This window comes from Dioscorea cayenensis, chromosome 1, assembly GCF_009730915.1.
Source record: "Dioscorea cayenensis subsp. rotundata cultivar TDr96_F1 chromosome 1, TDr96_F1_v2_PseudoChromosome.rev07_lg8_w22 25.fasta, whole genome shotgun sequence".
NCBI classification, from domain to species: Eukaryota; Viridiplantae; Streptophyta; class Magnoliopsida; order Dioscoreales; family Dioscoreaceae; genus Dioscorea; species Dioscorea cayenensis.
The window spans coordinates 4,135,899-4,154,975 of record NC_052471.1 but is presented as its reverse complement, the minus strand read 5'-3'; the positions used below and the strand labels follow the sequence as shown (position 1 = coordinate 4,154,975).

At 35.8% G+C, this 19,077-nt stretch overlaps 2 protein-coding genes across 4 annotated transcripts; both read left to right on the top strand.

Moving 5' to 3' along the window:
- The first annotated feature begins 3,430 nt into the window (after window positions 1–3,430).
- LOC120264150 lies at window positions 3,431–7,703 on the top strand. Of its 3 annotated transcripts, none has more exons than XM_039272019.1 (4): window positions 3,431–4,867; window positions 4,947–5,386; window positions 5,456–6,917; window positions 7,585–7,703. In XM_039272019.1, the coding sequence occupies exons 1-3, from the start codon at window positions 3,467–3,469 to the stop codon at window positions 6,900–6,902; spliced, it is 3,288 nt and encodes a 1,095-aa protein (XP_039127953.1). In that variant the 5' UTR covers window positions 3,431–3,466; the 3' UTR covers window positions 6,903–6,917; window positions 7,585–7,703. The 3 variants fall into 3 exon arrangements, with proteins under 3 accessions (XP_039127953.1, XP_039127952.1, XP_039127951.1); XM_039272018.1 differs by having other exon boundaries at window positions 7,589–7,680; XM_039272017.1 differs by lacking the exon at window positions 7,585–7,703 and having other exon boundaries at window positions 5,456–6,968.
- A 47-nt stretch (window positions 7,704–7,750) lies between these two features.
- On the top strand, window positions 7,751–14,391 carry LOC120264186 (tricalbin-3-like). The gene is made up of 8 exons (XM_039272020.1): window positions 7,751–8,653; window positions 8,995–9,236; window positions 11,047–11,065; window positions 11,760–11,965; window positions 12,285–12,394; window positions 12,708–12,806; window positions 13,499–13,952; window positions 14,053–14,391. Exons 1-8 carry the CDS (start codon window positions 7,896–7,898, stop codon window positions 14,139–14,141), a joined length of 1,977 nt encoding a protein of 658 aa, XP_039127954.1. The 5' UTR covers window positions 7,751–7,895; the 3' UTR covers window positions 14,142–14,391.
- The last annotated feature ends 4,686 nt before the right edge of the window (window positions 14,392–19,077 follow it).

Sequence of the window (19,077 nt, the reverse complement as noted above, 5' to 3'; positions counted from 1 at the left end):
CAAGTGTTCTTTTGATGGAGTCTTTGTGTCTTTCGTAAGTTTTCGATAAATACTTGTTTTCAAAAGATGAGTGTGTTTTCTTCTTTTGAAATACGACTGCGTCTCCATCACATCGTAGAAAAAAAAATGAGAGCCACATCTTCAGGCCTGAAACTCAGCAGGCTTGCCTCTATCCTAAATTTATTGGTGCGGTTATCGTACCTTTGCAACAAAGAATCAAAAGGGTCCTGTCTTGGAATACAGGTTCTAGTTCAGTGAGTGTTGCAAATGGTGTCCTTTGGATGATCTCCTAGTGTCGTCCACTCATGTGAACTTTCAATTTAGCCATACTCTCCACTACTGGTGTCAAGTAGCATCACCCGGGTAAATATCTTGAGTGGGTACTATACTATAGTTAAATTTCACTTTGAGCATTAAACTTCAATTTGTATCATTTCGGTTATCCTACTTCAATTTGGTTTCACTGGACGAGTACCAAGAGGTTTCTGGGAGGAATTTGATGATCTTGTTGCCAGAATTGCCTTGTCAATAGCAATTAACGATGTCATCTACTAATGTGTGTATGCCACATCATCAACAATGTCCATGTTGCCACCTATTATGTACACGAGGACATCATTGAATTGCATAATAGGTGACTATATTGACATCGTTGATGATGGGATATGTAGCCACAGTAGATAACTCCATGAATTGCTACTGACAATGCAATTCTGGTAGCATCGTCATTAAATTCCTCTAAAAAATCTCTTAGTACCCGCTCAGTGAAACCAAATTGAAGTTGGATAACCGAAATGATACAAATTAAAGTTTGATGCTCAAAGTGAAAATTGACCATAGTACAGTACCCACTCAAGATATATACCCAGCATCACCCATTAACTAGGTTGACCGCCATAATCACAAGCCTATGACAATAATAATATATTAATCAGTATTCAGAACTCTTAAACAGAAAGTTATGTTTTAAAAATATATTTGAAAACTTAAACAAAAAACTCATTTCTTAAATGGAAAGTTATGTTTGTAAATGGTAAACTCAATTCTTAAACGGAAACCTCATTTTTTACACTGATACCATTAAACACTACATACTGCGACCATATCAATTGGGTAACATACATCATAAACATTACACAGCACAATGAGATTGCAAAATAATCGAAAAATCTTTTTCAGCACAACATTATCGCTTTCGATCGTGTACACAGACAAAAATGAAAAACAAAACAAAACCCTAGCCGAAAAATCTCTCTGCAAACTAGAAGATCATCCAATAATTACACCATAAAACCGAAAAATCTCTCTTTCCAACAGAATACTTTATAAATCAAACCGGAAAAAAACCCACAGAATGGCAAAACAAAAGGAAACTACACAACATCTTCAACGGCATCCACCTAGCCTCGTTACCTTAGAGCGCAAACTAATGAAAAGCCGAAGAGTTGAGCGGGAGTTCTCATTCGAGACAATGGTCAGGTCATTCAGAAGATGTCTAGGTAATGACAACTTTAGAAAGAGAAAAGCTAAAGAGGGGAAGAGAAAAAAAGAAACCGGCGCCAGTAATGGTATTCTCTCTGGATTAACTAAGAAAAAAGAAACTGCTTCCTCTCAAAGCGGAATAATCATTGCAGCCAAGGGTGTTATGGTCAAACCATGTCTCACTTGCCATTACTTCCTATGCAAGGGACAATTTCCTCCAAAAAATTCAAAACTAACTCCGTTACATGCTTGGGGGGTTTCAAATTTATTGTGTATTTAAAAGGATGGGCTTTTATGGATAATCAAATTTAGGGGGACAATTTGTGCATATTGCAAACTTAGGGGGTGTTTTTGGCAATTTCTAGTTAATTTTATATTTATATTCCTAGCCTTATGGTGTTGTTCTTCAATTGTATATACTATTTATTTTGTTTTATTATGCTTACTAAGTTGATTAGTATATCTAATATGATTTGAAAAAGAAAATCTTCTGATATTGTCTATATTTTTTACTATAGTCTTATGTTTAGTATTCACTGTATTTTCTTTAGACATATCTAGTTCCTATTTTGTCAAATTGTTGTGATAATTTTAGTTTCCAATTTTCTAAAAGCTCTCTGTCTTCTTTTCATCCATTTTCTATAATTCTTATTTTTTTTCGTTAAATATTAATCTAGAAGCCATAAAAACTCATGATATGTTATTTTATCTTTTAAATTCTGTGGATTTGATTCTCTTTCTGTAGGGAAATATCTTATTCTTACCAATTATATTTTATAATATTCAGTGACTTTAAGTAAGTGTTTCATTTCTAGGAAACTTTAGTCTATATTATGGTGGTTTTGCTAGTTCTTCTTTGGTCCATATTTTGAACGGAGTTACTGGTTTTCTAATTTTTTGACTAGATCCTATTTGTATATTTTTTTACTGGGGTACATAAATTATCAATATCAATTTATTATTCTCTTTTTTTTATACTATTTTTTACTTAGTATAATTTGGAAAGTATTGTTTCTAATTTTAATAACTGGATTTCTAAATTATTTAGTTATGACTAAAGCCACATTTGAATCCCTAGAAGTTGATATGAATTATAATCATCCAAAAATTATTTATATGACCCAAAGTTTCCTAGTATCATTAGAAACATTTTATGGATACATAAAACTAGTAATAAATTCTAAATGATATAATATGATTCCGAATGCAGCAAATCTTTTAATAACAAAAACATTTACAGGACTATAGATAGTGGAGAATATATGTCCTCCCTATCATGTTTATCATGCCAATTAAGTCTGTGTCGGCCAATTGGTTGCTTCTTGCTGAAGCAACCTAGAGCCTTATCTAGGCCGCTTCCTTGTCTATATAAGGGGTCTTAGTGTGTTTATAAGGACTCATAAATACCAAGTGAGATCCAAAGCTTTGCTATTAATAAATCATCCAGTTTTATGACTCTTCCACCTACATGCATCCAACCATAACCTTTTACTTCACAAGGGGTGTCAAAGGGACAAACATGTACAATGACGCATTAGTTACTGTGACTTAACGACCCTTAGGGATTAACATGTGGGGCTGGCTAACACTCAGGCCAATTAGAGCATGTCACATGTGCCCAAGATGATATATCAATACCACAATCCCACAATGATAAACTCATGTCTTGTAACCTTAGAGTAGTCGAGAATAAAGCTTCTCCCACAAGGTATTTTAGAAATAGTGAGTGAATGGTATCGATATAATATTTCTACAGTATATTTGCACAATATTATTCATTATGACATAAAAAAAAAAATCGAGTTTGTACTGTTTACCCACCACTGCTCATGGTGACTTCCAATAGTTATCTCAGTGTCATTACTTAAAAACATCTAAATACCCCAATTAAATTTCCCAATAATTCACATTAATAATTAAATAAAACTTTTCTACTACTTGGCTCTCACCGTCACACCTCGAAATCCCTCCTTCCCCAAGGATCATGGAGAAGCAATCCTCTACCAAGCCTCCTCCTCCTCCTCCCCTCGTCTCTCCCCAAGATTTCGAGCTCCTCGCCGACGACTTCTCCTCCGGCGTCACCTCCCGCCGCCTCCGATGGCTCCCTCTCCCCCTCCTCGACCTCACCCTTGCCGCTCTCCTCCGCCGCGACTTCCCCCTTTCCGTCAAACCCCTCCTCCTCGTCTTCCTCGAAGACTCCTCCTTCCTCCTCTTCCCCTCCCTCTCCTCCCTCGCTCCTCTCCTCGACTCCCTCCGCTCCTTCCTCCTCTCGCCGGACCCTCCCCCTCCTCTCAAGGACCAGTTCGTGGCCTCCGCCACGGCCATCCTTATCACCACTCTCCCATCGCCGCTTGATCCCTCGTCTACAGCGCCGTTGGAGTCTTTGATCTCGATCTTGCTCGCCGTCGTCCACCGTCCCAACCACGGCCCTGACCGCCAGTCCCGGGCTGCCGCCGCCGAGTGCCTACGTGAGCTTGAGCTCGCCTTCCCTCTTCTCCTCTCCACCGCCGCCGGCCATCTCTGGTCCCTAGCCCAATCCGAGCGCACCCACGCTTCCCAATCTTATGCCCTTCTCCTTGCCTCCACCCTTCTCCACATCGTCCATTCCCCTCTCATTTCATCGCCTCTCCCCCTCTTCTCCACCTCCCTCCCTCTCCTCCCCTTCAACATCCCCCAGTCCGTGTTCTCCTTGGCCGACGATGATCGCGACCCGACGGAGCTAAATTTGAGGGAGATCCGACGCGTCCTGGCGTTTTTGCTTGATCGGACTCCGGCATTGACCCCTTGCGCCTTGGCGGAGATGGTCTCGGCGCTGCTGGGGATCGTTGCCGCGCTGGAGCACCGCGTGCCGGCCGTCACCGCGCTCCTCAAGGTGCGCTTCTCTGGACTGATCTACTCCTATGACCCTGTCCTCGTCCATGTCGTTCTCACGCTCTATGCGCGGTTCTCAGATGCATTCACTGGGGAAGACGAACTCGCCATTGCTCGCCGGCTGGTTCTTCTCTCCAAAGACGCTCAGATGCCACTCGTTTTTCGTTTACTTGCTCTACATTGGCTTCTCGGTTCCAAACACTTGGTTGATGAGAAGGTTTCTTTGTCTGAATTAGCACCGTGTTTCTATCCGTTGGTGTTTGATCCTTTGGCTTTGAAAGCTAAGAAGCTTGATGCTCTTGCTTGCATTGCTGCTCGCGAGGAGGTTTCGGGTGACGGAGGTGAATCGGAGGTGGTGAAGCTCTTCAATGATGGATTGGTCTGTGTTTCGGCGTTCAAATGGTTGCCGCCATGGAGCTCTGAGACATCAGTGGCCTTCCGTGCATTCCATGAGTTCTTAATTGCTGTTGCTCCTGCTGCAATCTCTGATTCTACCATTTTTTGCTTTCTAAAGGTAGTGACTTTCTTTTGAAAGGAGATTGCTTTTGTGGATTGGTTGTCGTTGCTACATTGCTATTATTTCACATTTGCAGGTTATGTTTGTGAAACTGGCATTAGAGCACCCTCGATTGGTTCCTGTGATCGCTGCCTTTGTTGACAGGCTATGGGAATGCAATGTGCATAGACAAGTGGGTGAATGGCTTCTCCAAACATTCGATGAGCAGTTGCTTCCCAAGCTTAAACCAGGGTACCAGTTGGTCTCATGCTTCCCCATATTTGAAAGGATTGCCGAGAGTGATTCGATACCTCCTTGTGGTTTGTTGGAATTGCTCACCAGGCATATGGTTTATCTTACAGAGAAACATGGCCCTGATGCCGGTCTCAGGTCATGGTCACAAGGGAGTAAGGTTTTGGGTATTTGCAGAATGATGCTGATGCATCACCACAGCTCCAGAGTGTTTCATGGCCTCTCACGGCTCCTCGGTTTCACTTGCCAGTTCTTTCCTGACTTGGAGGTTCGTGATAATGCGAGGTAATGATCATTCTGTTCTTTGATTAGAGTATCAAACTTTTCTTTCCCTTACTGTGAATGTAACCTCAGGATATACTTGAGAATGCTTGTTTGTATTCCTGGGAAGAAGCTGAGGCATATACTTAGTCTTGGTGAACAACTACTGGCGGTGTCACCTTCTACCAACTCAAGTTCATTCTTCCAGGTTCCATCCCCTCGGCACTCTAAAGACTTCAAGAAGATATCAGGTGTCACTTCCTTCATACACCTGAGACGGGTGACTTCATTGCTTGTGAAACAGTCATGGTCTCTAGCACTACCTAGTTTGGGCACTACTAATGAAATTAGTTACTCTGAAGGCATCAGGGACATTGTTCCTGCATCTGTGCAATCGAATGAGGAATCTGAAGTGGATGTTGAGAAAATCAGTTTGCCTTCGGAGCCTCTTCGAGTAATGGATTCAAAAGTGGCAGAAATAGTGGGAATTCTGCGGAAACATTTTGCATGTATTCCTGATTACAGACACATGGCTGGAATTAAGATAACGATACCTTGTACTCTGAGTTTCGAAGCTGAACCTTTCAGTCGTATATGGGGAATTGATTTATCTGATCTGGGATCGGATGGGGTGGAAGGGTTGCCTGCCTTGTATGCAACCACACTAACCTTTACATCTACTTCAAAATATGGATCAATCCCACCCTGTCGTATCCCTTTTCTCCTTGGCCAACCTTCCAAAGCGGGGCTTGATATAGTACCTATTGGAAGTGGTTTTGAGAAAGATTCAAGCATCCAAGCTTCAGTAACTATAGAATTGGAACCCCGAGAGCCAATGCCCGGTCTCATTGATGTTGCCATCAAGGCAAATGTAGAGAATGGCCAAATTATCTCCGGTTCACTACAATGTATCTCAGTCGGTCTTGAAGACATGTTTCTCCAGGCTATTGCTCCTCCTGACATTAGCAAAGACGAGCTACCAGTCTATTACTTCGATCTGTTTCATGCCTTGTGGGAAGCTTGTGGCAATTCTGCTAATACGGGACGAGAAACCTTTCCCTTGAGTGGAGGTAAAGGAGCTGCAGCAATAAGCGGGACCCGATCTGTTAAACTTTTAGAAGAACATCCTGATTCATTGATCAATGCTGTTGAAAAACACTTGTCTCCTTTTGTTGTTGCTGTCATTGGTGACACCCTTGTGAACTCCGTCAAGCTTAACGGAATACTCAGAGATGTTGTATGGATTGAAGACTCATCGGAATTCACTGGCAATGATGCTAATGCTCTGGTGCCCTATTCCGACAAACAGACTCTTCAACTAGAGTACACTCAGGATGAACATGATTCAGTGAACCCCCCTGCCATTATAAGTAAGAAGAGCATGGGCATGTTTCTTGTTCTAGTATTCCTACCACCCAGGTTCCATTTATTGTTTCAGATGGAAATCGGCAATGTTTCGACACTAATTCGAATCAGAACTGATCATTGGCCTTGTCTTGCTTATGTTGATGAGTTCTTGGAGTCTCTGTTTTCACCATAGAGAATCAAGTTGAATGTAAGTTGTAGTTGCTATATCAAATTATTCTTTTGATTCTTCTTCTTGCTATTCCACTTCTCTGAACATTGCATCAATACATTTTTTTTTCATATATTTCACTAATTGTTTGTTGTATTTTATGTGCATATGCATTCATGGTTTAATCACAAAACTTTAGATTGATTTGGAGTAATTAATGCAGGACTAGTTCATGTTTTTGTTTTTTTATTTTCATTAAACCTTTCAATCTAATAATCTTGTGAGGATAAGTATTTTTTTCTTAATGGATCAAATATTTTATATTTATTTTTTAAAAAATAATAATGAGTATCTATTTATTTCAATAATCAAATATGTTTAAAATTATTCTGCCGCCATTGATTTGTTGTTTTTAAATGTTCATTTTATTTTGATTCTGAATATAAAATATTTATTTATTTACCAAAATCAGCATTTCATTTTCAATTGGTTGAAATTCTGACTTTCATACCAAAGAATTAAAATCACTAATTTTTCCTTAAATAAAATATTTTAATCGTGTAATTTAATATTTAAAAACTAAATAGTTTTAAAAAACTAAAATTCGAGCGAAAAAATCAAGCACACATAATATAATATTAATAAAAATTATTTTACACGTTTATTGCGTGCTGAAAGAAAACTTTTACTCTTTTTTTCTCGTTAGTCAGTCAAAAGAACTCGTTTTGAAGTTCTCCTCCATTGAATCCTCAATGAAAAGATCTCCACCGTCCAAGTTCAAAGTGGGCCTCAATCAACGTTCACTAATTCGCCACGTGTCCTTCATCGCCAGCGCATGAAGGATTTCTTCCTTTTTGGCCCCCCGCTCTCATATGGCTCTCTCTCAGCCTTCCACTTCCCATCCGAGAGCTCGCCGGAACCCTAGCCTTGGCTGGGCTTCCATGTTCGCCGTCTACGTCGGCGTGAGCTTTGCTGGCGGCCGTAGGATCTTGGCCAGCGTCGTCTCTGATCTCACGAATGGTTGCCGTTGCGTTCCAGGACTCGTTCTCTCGCGCTCTCTCTTGTAGAAGAGGAATTGGAGCTGGGACTGAGTTTACGGTGCGCCGGAGGTGCAGATGGGGTTGCCGGGCTTGCGTGCTTCCTTCCGATAATCGGAGTTCTGAGCGCGTGGTTGTTGATTTCTTGAGGTCTGCTCGGAAAGGGGCGAAAGCGCAGAGGATTCTTGTTGCTAAGCATCTCGCTGATGAGTTTGAGTATGAGGAATCGGGCCGGCAGGAGGAGGTGCCGGTGGCTTCCAATTTCACGGGATTTCAAGAGGATCCTATGGTTGGGAAATTGAGGACTCAGCTTGGTGTGATTCATCCTATTCCTTCGCCGCCGATAAACCGGAACATTGTTGGATTCTTTGTGTTCTTTTTCTTGGTTGGTGTTGTTTCTGATAAGCTCTGGACGTCGAGGAAGAGGAACAAGCCTGGCCGGCAAGTGAAGCCTGATGTGTGGCCTCAGGTGCCGACTAGTTTCTCTTTGTTTTTTGACAAGGATTTGCAAAGAAAGGAATCGGTGGAATGGGTGAACATGGTGTTGGGGAAGTTGTGGAAGGTGTATAGAGGTGGGATTGAGAATTGGATCATTGGGTTGCTTCAGCCGGTGATCGACAACCTCAAGAAGCCGGATTATGTGCAGCGGGTTGAGATTAAGCAGTTCTCGCTTGGGGATGAGCCACTGTCTGTTCGCAATGTTGAGCGTCGGACCTCTCGTCGAGTTAATGATCTTCAGTAAGTTTCTCTGAGTGGACATATTCTTCTGAATTCATTTTAGAAAAAAAAAAGTGAACTTTTCTTATTTAAGAACCTTCCATGGTGACAATGAGCTGTTCATGATTTTCAGTTAGTTCCTTCTTTTTGCTTCTTAATATTCTCTTGTCCGTATTATAGTACTACCAACTGCTATCATGATATTTAAGTAGATAATTTACTGTTCTTAATTGCTTTTCTGAATGGGCATATTCTGAAAAACTCGTGTTAGCAAAGAATGTGAATTCTTCGTACCTAAGATAATGAAAAGTTTTCTTTTCTACGCCACGAAACTAACGCATATCTATATTTCTTAATGACAGGTATCAGATTGGCCTTCGCTATACAGGTGGTGCTCGGATGTTGTTGTCCCTTTCTCTGAAATTTGGTATCATCCCTATAAGTGTACCTGTTGGGGTTCGCGATTTTGATATAGACGGTGAATTGTGGGTCAAGCTTCGGTTAATACCAACAGAACCGTGGGTAGGAGCTGTATCGTGGGCGTTTGTTTCCCTTCCAAAGATCAAATTCGAATTATCACCATTTCGGTTGTTCAATCTCATGGGTAAGTATCAATTGATGATCTTGATTTGGTTTTCCTTGAAATAAAATGTCTTCTTCATGGCTGTGGTATTGATTTTATTATGCTTGACTCAATCAACTGTAAATATAAATTGGGGGTGATTATTATGTTTACAGTAAAATGTTGTCTTCTTCATGGCTGTAGTATTGATTTTATTATGCTTGACTCAATCAACTGTAAATAGTAAATTGAGTGGTTAACTTATGATAAGACTCTTTTGACTTGTTCACCATGAGGGTCTTGGGGGATAACCTGGGTTATACTAGAGGATGTTCCACCACCTTCATTCAAGCACCCAAGGATAACTTAAGTTAGCAAATGAATCTTTTTTTTTTTAATTTCTTTCGAAATTTAATTAATTATGTGAATAGCATTAAAAAATTATTGGTATTAAAACATCCTCATTAATTACAAAAGTATAATTTTAATCTTAAACTATTTATTTTAATTATTATTAATTAAATCAAATTTTGTCCAACTTCATATAGGCCTTGTTTGGATTGCCTTTTTATATAAGTGTTTTTTTTAAGTTTTGTAGAAGTACTTTTAAAAAAAATGCTTTTCAGAGTAAGTTAAGTGTTTTTTTTGTATTTTATATTTTGATAGGTTAATGCAGAAGTGCTTTTATATGTGTGAAGTTGTTTGGATGTAGAATTGTAAAAACACTTTTGGAGATGGCAAATTACTAAAATGGGCTGCAGTTTCTGGTTATTCGCTGCAGTTTCTAGTTATTCATAATAGTTTCTGGTTATTTGCTGCAGTTTCTGGTTATTACTTTTCGGTTATTCGCTGCACTTTATGAAATATAAATTAAAAATAAAAAATAAAAGAAAAAAAAAACTGGCATATCACTCAAGCTCTAACCATTCCACATATTCACATATATTCGATTAATTTGGATGAAATTTATCTAATATATGTTGAGAGAGAAATAATGAGGGAATTATTCATTTGTCAAGGCTAATTTCGTACTTTTACACCCCCAAAAATAGCTTCTCAGAAGTGCTTTTCTGAGAAGCACCTGGTGGCCAACGTATGAAAAAAAAGCTTAATTTCAGTTTTTTTCACAGCTTTTGCTTCTGCCCAAAAGCCCAAACAAACATGTTTTTTAAAACCAATAAGTGCTTAATTTATAAAAAAGCACTTCTGGGTTTAAAATAAGCCGATCCAAACAACCCCTTAAAAGTTTCCGGCTAAACCTTAAACCAACTTAGCCAAGATTTTCATAACTCTAGATTAAAGTGTCATCACCCAGACTCTGGAGAGGGTGTCATTAGGCAGTAAAATTTATGCTCAACAATAATGCTGGTGACTGCAGTGGAAAACAAATTTGCTTTGAGTTGTGCATTACTTGATGCATATGGGAAGATCAATGATTGCTTTATCTATTTGGTCATATGCATAAATTAATATAATTTCAATCTCAGAGCCTGCCTTGTGGAGAATGTTGAGTTAATGGAGAACCTTGGCCTATCCAATGTAAATTATATTTGTTCTAACACTTTCAGGTTCTTTACATACCACGCAGGGTTAACTGTAGGCAGACCACTTTCTCTAACTTATTACCAGCTGGGTTATACTTGATCTATTTTGCTTTTTTTTTTTTTCAATTTTCAAGGATACTTTTAATTTGTTTGTTCTTCTTAATGTATCAAATAATAAACTAATTGTTATGGAAGGCCTAATGTTTCTCTCTATTATTTGATCTGCTCTACATATCCAACTGTAACTTCTATTATTTACTGATGTTAGTGTTACTCTTCTCTGCATGCGATTGGCTTGTCTTCTCCAGCAATTCCTGTGCTTTCGATGTAAGTGATCTCATTCCCACTTCTTTGCATATTCTTTAAATCTTTTAAGTGCCTGTTCTTCTCATTTGACCTTCAATATTCATGCATACCTCTTTGCATTATCTTGCCAACACTATAGAATAATATTGCCTTGGGCAGCTTGGAGATTTGTTGAATGACTTTTCTTTGAACATGAGAGGACTGGAAGATGTTAGTTAATTATTATAATGTTACCTCTAGGATGTTGTGTTTTCTGTAGGGAAAAGGCACCATGCCATGATAAAACTTGGAGAGTATATGATGTCTTGCAAGTTTGCTGGAGAATGGATTTCTAACTGAAATCACTTGCATTTTCTGGATGATCTCTGTTATTAGTATATGTGGTAGTTATAGTTCTTTAGTTCATCCTGTGCTATTTATGGGCTGGATGAAAGTGGCTTACTGGCAATTAATTATTGCAGGGTCTACTATTTGTTTTCTGTTTGGTGTTTTTTTTGAAAATTTCCATTATTCAAGTGCTATATATGAGGTTTCTGCATCTTTTAGCCTTTGTATTTGTGATTAATTAAGATGGGTTTTACCTTTTCACTATTGTCTCCTGCTTGCTATTAGTGCTGTTCTTTTATTGATCTTGCCACATTATATGGATTCTGAAGCTTCTCAAGAGTTTTCTTGGATGCATGCAAAATACTCATTATGTGCTATCTCTTACTAGGTTTTTGACCAAGCTCCTCACTGAAGATCTGCCACTGCTCTTTGTGCGTCCAAAGAAGATTGTTCTTGATTTTCAAAAAGGGACAGCTCTTGGTCCAGTTGCTGATAATTTTAGAACAGATGCAAATAAGGAAGGAAATAAAGATTTTGTTGGAGAGTTATCTGTCACCCTAGTAGATGCTCGAAAACTTGCTTATGTCATATTTGGTAATTGCTTGTTTTTCGCCTATTTGCTTGATTATAGTTGCCTCTACTGTGCTAACATGATCTATGCAAAGCCATTGCTTGTCCATTTGTTAGATGTCCAGTCACTGAACTTCTTCTATTATATGTAGAATGGTTTGTATTCTAACAGCTAGCTGCCTTTCTATTTAAAACAAATGGAATTTGTTTAGGTCCCTTATTTATATCAACTTTGTTGAAAGTTGTCATTTTGCAAAATTTCTCCTTTTCAGTGCTGCCGCCTTATTTGCTATGTACTTCAGATGCCATGGTTACATCCTCAAGTGCCTGTTTGTCTTGACAGGGAAAACAGATCCATATGTTGTTCTAAGGCTGGGTGATCAAGTAATTCGTAGTAAGAAGAACAGTCAGACAACAGTCATTGGACCACCTGGAGAGCCAATTTGGAACCAAGTAATGTTTTTCGAGTAAAGTTAGTTGAATCTGTATTTTGCATAAAAATAAGGGTGTACATGGGGGTGTTGTTTGAAAATCTGTCCTGAAAAGGTCCTGGCTTGAACTTTGAATCAATAAATGCCTCGGCATAGTGTTTTGCCTACCCTTAGCATGGCAGATTTTCTACAATTGCTTTTGAAGTTGAGTTTTTAAAATTAACTCCGTTCTCAGATGGAGCCTGGTCCTGGATTTGCTTGCCAGCACTCTACTTTTTAAATTATTTAAGTTTTTACATTTGATTAGCCTTAATCAAACATTTTTATGGCTGCAGGATTTTCATTTGCTAGTAACAAATCCTAGAAAGCAGCAGTTGCAACTTGAAGTGAAAGACTCATTTGGCTTTACTGACTTCAATATAGGCACTGGAGAGGTATATAATATCTTTTGTATTATTTGCACAAACATCACTATGAATAATATATATATGCGTCTATCAGATGTGAGGTTATTTTTAAAAAAAAATTTTGTTCCTATTCATATTTGATTTCAGTATTGTTTTGTAGGTCTGATATGTTCTCGGACACATTGAGTTTTTTTTATCAGCTTCACACCTGCAATTTTTTAGCACTTTTTTTTTCTTTGTAATTATTGGGAAGCACTTACTACAGATTGTCAGTAGTGGGACATCTTGTGAGACTGCTTACTGTTTGCTTAAAAAGGCACTTCTCTCACTTCTAGTGAATACTGTACTCAGAAATGATATTCTGTTTTGACTGTTAGAAGTTATGACATAGTACTTATAGATATTAAGGGCAAGGGAATTGCTAATTCAATTACTTTTTGATGACTTGCATTGATAACATAAATTCCTTGGTTTTCTGGAATGCTTGAAAGCAAATGAATAAATGCAGAATTGTATACAGCATGCATCATATTTTTAAGAAAAAAAAATCTCATTTTGGTTGTTTTGATTTTTGAGGCTCTGCCTTTGCTTAAAAAACTGATCCTTGGCTCCATAAGACTTGGCTCATTTTGGTGGACTTATATCCATTGTTATGCCTTTAGTTTTTATTTTTCCACTATGCGTGTATATCTTATGTCATACCAAATTCATTGATTTAGGTTGAGTTGGGTTCTCTTAAAGATACAGTACCAACAGACAAAATTGTCTCTCTTCAAGGAGGATGGCAATTGTTCAAGAAGCAACCATCTGGAGAAATATTACTCCGGTTAACATATAAAGCCTATGTTGAGGACGAAGAGGATGAGGTCTCAGGAATGAAATTTGTTGATACAGATGCATCTGATGATGAATTAGATGGTGATCTCATAAGTAGCACATCTGAGCAAAGTCAAATTGATGGCTCTGGTGAAACAGAGAGAGAATCATTCATGGATGTTCTAGCAGCTCTTCTTGTAAGTGAGGAATTTCAAGGCATAGTAGCGTCCGATACATCAAATTTCAAAGTCTTCGAAGGTTCCAAATCTCCAACAACCACCAGACCAAGAACACCACTCGGAAGCAACACTGACAATTCACTCCTCGAAAATGAGAACACTGCTGGAGGCTTCATAGGTAATGAGGCAGTCAAACCTTCACCCATTCTATCCAAGATGTTGTCACACTATACACATCCATGCTCATCAATTTCTTTTCATTTTTTTCTGCTCTGCAGATTCAACATTAGTATGGCTTGCGGTGGTTACAAGTGTAGCTGTGCTGATTTCGATTAATGTTGGCGGTTCAAGTTTCTTCAATCCTTGATAGTTGATTCTATCCCCACCTCAAAACTCAAGGTATTCTTCTTTTCCTCCAATTACTTTTTAGCATCACATAGATAGAGGTTCTAAAGTGTGCCTTCTATCTCTATTGTAAATTCGGTTCTATAGCAGAGGATGTGCTTGCCACGGCAATAGTTTCGTCCTTCTCTTTTTTTTTTTTACCCGATTATCCCTTGTATTCATTACTCCATCTTCATATACAAAAATTCACAAATGAAATTCGATTTACTGTCCTCTTTTTTTATCTATCTTGTCATATTGGTTGATCTTCATGATTTTCTAGCATTTTCCTATTTAAGAATTATTTTGGTTATTTGATCAATGTCTTGAGGGTTTGTTAATTTTGTTATGCTTATAAGCTTTCACACACAGAAACAAGAAGTGCATTGTGAAATTGGTCCTGCACTTTTAATTGGAATTATTTTGGTTATTTTAGTGATGATCAATCAGTTCAATGTCTTTGTTGTCTTGAGGGTTGATTCATTTTTTATTATAATTATAAGTTTGCAAGTGTTGTAGTACAAAATAGTATCTCTTTCAGACATAGAATCAAGAAGTGCATGGTGAAGTTATGGCTTGCACTTTTTAATTGGAATTATTTGTGCTTTTCTTGAGAGTCTTCTTTCTGCTGAATTTTCTCTATTTGTTTTTACTTGTTTTAATAAATAATGATTCAATCATCCTGTGCTGATATTGGACTAGTGGTTATTTTGTGGTATTTCACTTTTTATTTATTTATTTATTTATTTTGACTGATATGCAATATTTGGATTTATAAGTTTTTTATTTTGTCAATTGAACTTCTAGGGTTTGCTTAATATAAGAAAATTTAAAATACAGTATAGCACAATTTTTTTTTTTTTGGTCACCCAATTGTTTTGCAAATAAAGTTGGAGTACTGCATGATTTCATAAATTTTTTGTACTTCAAAAACTATGGTATAAAAATTTTACCTAACACAATTATAAAACACCTATTTTTGATTAAATTTAAAATTGACCAGATTAATTTTAATATATCTGATTTAAAAAAATTATAATAAAAATCTTTTGTTGTTTATTGAAAATCAATTATAAAATTTTACAAGTAGTTGTGGGGTAACTTATATTTACTATTGTTGATCTAATCTACAAGTCACTTGTCTTTAATTCAGATGGGATTATATTCTCATTTTCTGAGCTTTTGTAAATTAATTCATTTATTTATGTTTATCTATATTTTTATGTCAATTGGACGGCCTTTATTTTATTAGAAAGAAGGAAATTTAATAAAACCATATCATCAGCACCACAGTTTTAGTTTATTCAATGCTTTTAAACAATGAATTTGTTGTAGTGCATTTGCATGATGTGATATGCTTTGTTTAATAAAAGATGCTTATCACCAGAAGGACTCTTTTTACTGTTCACCCATTCATCATGCAGCCAAAAATTGTATTCCAATTTCCAAATACTTCCAAAATATTTGGTAAAATATTATATTTGATATTTGTTATTTTCCTTTAAAATTTTCTTGGTTACAAGTCCACAGTGTCCACTCGTCTGCTTAAATCAACTCTAATTTATTATATTTCCATCTATTTATTTATTTTTTGGACCAATGACAGCAAGTGGTCCCAAATAATTAAGTATATTGATGCTCTACTTTCACTAGCTTAATGATCTTTGATTTATTAATTATGTAAGATTGGCTAAATATTTGGGGACAATGATAATCTGTCACATATACTCAATATAAAATATCAGGGATTATAATCTCATATAGTAAATCTAAATCTAAAAGAGTAGAGAATATAATTTTTTTCCCCAGGGAATCCACAATGAATGATTAGTACTTATATAATCACGAGTTTAGTGTTTTGAATTCGTAATTGTCCATTCATTATCAAGGTGTCTTCCTGCCCAATCATATTGTCCTATATTTAAATAATTCATTATTTCGGGTCCTAGTCAAATAATCATCAAAATAGAATAATCAATTATTCAAGAGGATTACATCTCTATTATTGAACAATGAATTATTTGATCATATTAATGAACTTGAGACCTCCCAAGTAAGGTAGGAAACCATTAGATTATGTTTTGGTTGTTATTAAAAAATATATATATATAATAAAATAAAATAAGGATTTATATGAAAAATAAAAAATCAACTCAAATCACAAACGACAACGATGGCGCATATTACGGATGGAGAGATTTCAACGAATGGTCCTGGATGACGGAATCCAAGAACGGACGGCTGTGATCGAGATCTAATACAAAAGGTATCAAAGATCCTCGACAACTGTATCGCCTGCATGGGCCCACAAGATATACAGCATGATCACGTGAGTGCCAGCATGACTGGGACCCACCGTGACTTTATCATCGTGCTTAAATATGAGAACTTTTTATTTATTTATTAATTTTTTATTGTTGGAAATTGACCAAAAGGTACTTTGTTTTGGTTATTTGCAGAGTGAGATGTAATGCCATAACTTTCATATGCAAAATATATTCTACTTTTGTTTTTTTTACATTTTTTTTTCTTCTCTTTGTTGTTGTTCTTTCCAAAAATCCATTTTTTTATTGTGTTAAGTTTTTTTTCCTATGTTTTTTTTTATTTTATATATTTATGAGAAAATTACTTTAAGCTCCTAAAAGTTTTAAAACTTCACAAACAATCCATCTGATATTCAATTTTTTTCGAGACGATCCTCTTTTTTTATAAGTACACTTTTTTTAACAATTTCACTCAATCAATTTATTTTATCTTATAATATTTACCTCTTGCTTAATGATTATAGTTTGAGTTTAACTTTACTTTTTAATATTTATTTTTTATATTTAATATTTGACCTTCTCATTAAATATTATGTGTTTTCGTTTAAAACTAACGATCATTTCTGTCGATGTCAGCTATATTTATGTTTGAAGTACTGAAAGTACATTATAAAAAAAAGATCTTTTTTGGAATACCCAATTTTAAGAGAGTCAAGTCTGCATAAGGAAAACTTTCAAGGGATTTTGGGCAATTACTAGTGTATTTATTGAAGCCAAATATTTATTTTTTTAATTATTTTTTTAATTATGTTTTATTTATTTATTATCTTCTTGTTATCACACAAGTATAGGAGTAAAAATCTATCCGGTTGCCAACGACCATTTGGTCTATTGCCATTGGGTCTCTTGCGTAGAGTGTTCGCCTCGAATGTCGAGCGTGGCTCCTCGAGTTCGATCCCCATCTCATGCAAGGTGAGGGCACGGTTCGGTGGTGAGCGTGGCTCCCCCACATGTTCGTCCCTGTGTTCCAACGCTTGTAGCCTTTATAAAAAAAAAAAAAAATCTATCCGGTTGATTTGAGGTAATGTGCCAGTAGAAATCTTGAGAAGAATTGTAAGTGAATAAGAATCTAATCTAAGCAAACGGGAAGGAATACAAAATCTAATTTAAATATAGTAAGAATGTGGAAAAAAATCTAAGCTATGAGAGAGAAAAAATAAGCATATAAAAATCTAATTTAAATAAAATGAAAAAAATTGAATAGGTTGAAAATATGAACTAATTAATTTTTTTACGTAGAGTGTTTGTATGTTTATTAATAAAACGGGTTAAACGTCAGTCATGTAAAATGAGAGTATATTTGTGTTGAGATAGTAACTTCACCGTAAAAAAAAAAAAAATTTGAGTAGATAAAAAATTTTCTAAAATTGAAAATGAGAAAATAGAAACCAACTCCTAGTACACCTCTAACATAGCTTGTTTATATTTGATAAAAAACAAAAAGTTAGGTAGAGTTTGAGAATGAGAAAATAGAAGTATGCTACTAACAACGAAAACTTTTAAAATTTAAAAATCTAATTAGTTTAGCTTGCAAATATAGAGCAATTAGGATGAAATCTAAGTATTGAATAAAGAGGGAACATGTATTTCATAGTGTAAAATAAGTTTCACTTATTGCCAATATATTTTTTTAGAATTTAAATAGTATACTAAAACAAATATGGATAAGTTTCTTTTTAAAATTTTTTTGTATTCATTGATGAAAAAAAAGGGTCTTTGATGCTACATTGCCACCTGCAATTTGATTAATACTTAACTAACCATCTCAAGTACCTTTCTTGTATTAAATGCAAGCATTTTTTAGGAAATAATGCTAGCTTGCTTACCAAAATTCCACTAAAGTCCCTAACTTTTGTTTGGAAAAAATAATCCAGTCCTTTTCTCCAGCAATATCAGAGTCTTTCTCACTGCCATATTTGACATTAAAGAAAATTTCAAAATCCCAGATAATATTTTTTCCTAAAAAGAAAATCCAACATAATTTACAGGCTCTTAGTTCTTAATTTGATTTTATAGTTTTTTTTTCTACTTTTTAAATTGGGTGATATATTATTAGATTTATTTAAAAATTCATATCTCCAAGTATTTTATTTTTTTAATAAAATTAACAAATCACATTATTTATATTATTTATCACGTGTAAAACTAAATTTAAACACCTAACCACTATGCTATGTGAGACTCCCATACTTTACCATTGGACTGTTTTGATAAAAAAAAGATTGGATAATATATTTATTATTAAGAACTATATCATATACTTTTATGATTTTTATTCAATATAATTAATTGATATACTTAAAAGTACTCTCCAATAAATTTAAAAATTATATGCTTCAGAGATTTAAATAAATTTTAGTATAATGTAAAAACCAAAACAAAATTATAAATAATTACCATCATGATCTATTGATACTGGGTCCTTGAAATAAGATAGGGTGTTTGTTTAAAAGATTATTCAAACCCCAAAACATACACAAAATGATCGTATATGTGTTCTGGTGTAAGTATCTGCCGTTTGTTCCATTTTTGTAAAAAAAAAATGATAAATGATTTTTTTACGCTAAATATAATTATTTAAATACCAGGGGCTAA

Excerpts from the sequence above, each read along its gene's own strand:
- LOC120264186 (XM_039272020.1), top strand. The coding sequence starts at position 7,896 with ATGGTTGCCGTTGCGTTCCAGGACTCGTTCTCTCGCGCTCTCTCTTGT. Across the intron at positions 8,654-8,994 it reads CGTCGAGTTAATGATCTTCA|GTATCAGATTGGCCTTCGCT; the intron begins GTAAGTTTCTCT and ends TCTTAATGACAG. Across the intron at positions 13,953-14,052 it reads CACTGCTGGAGGCTTCATAG|ATTCAACATTAGTATGGCTT; the intron begins GTAATGAGGCAG and ends TCTGCTCTGCAG.
- LOC120264150 (XM_039272019.1), top strand. The coding sequence starts at position 3,467 with ATGGAGAAGCAATCCTCTACCAAGCCTCCTCCTCCTCCTCCCCTCGTC. Across the intron at positions 4,868-4,946 it reads CCATTTTTTGCTTTCTAAAG|GTTATGTTTGTGAAACTGGC; the intron begins GTAGTGACTTTC and ends TCACATTTGCAG. Across the intron at positions 5,387-5,455 it reads GAGGTTCGTGATAATGCGAG|GATATACTTGAGAATGCTTG; the intron begins GTAATGATCATT and ends ATGTAACCTCAG.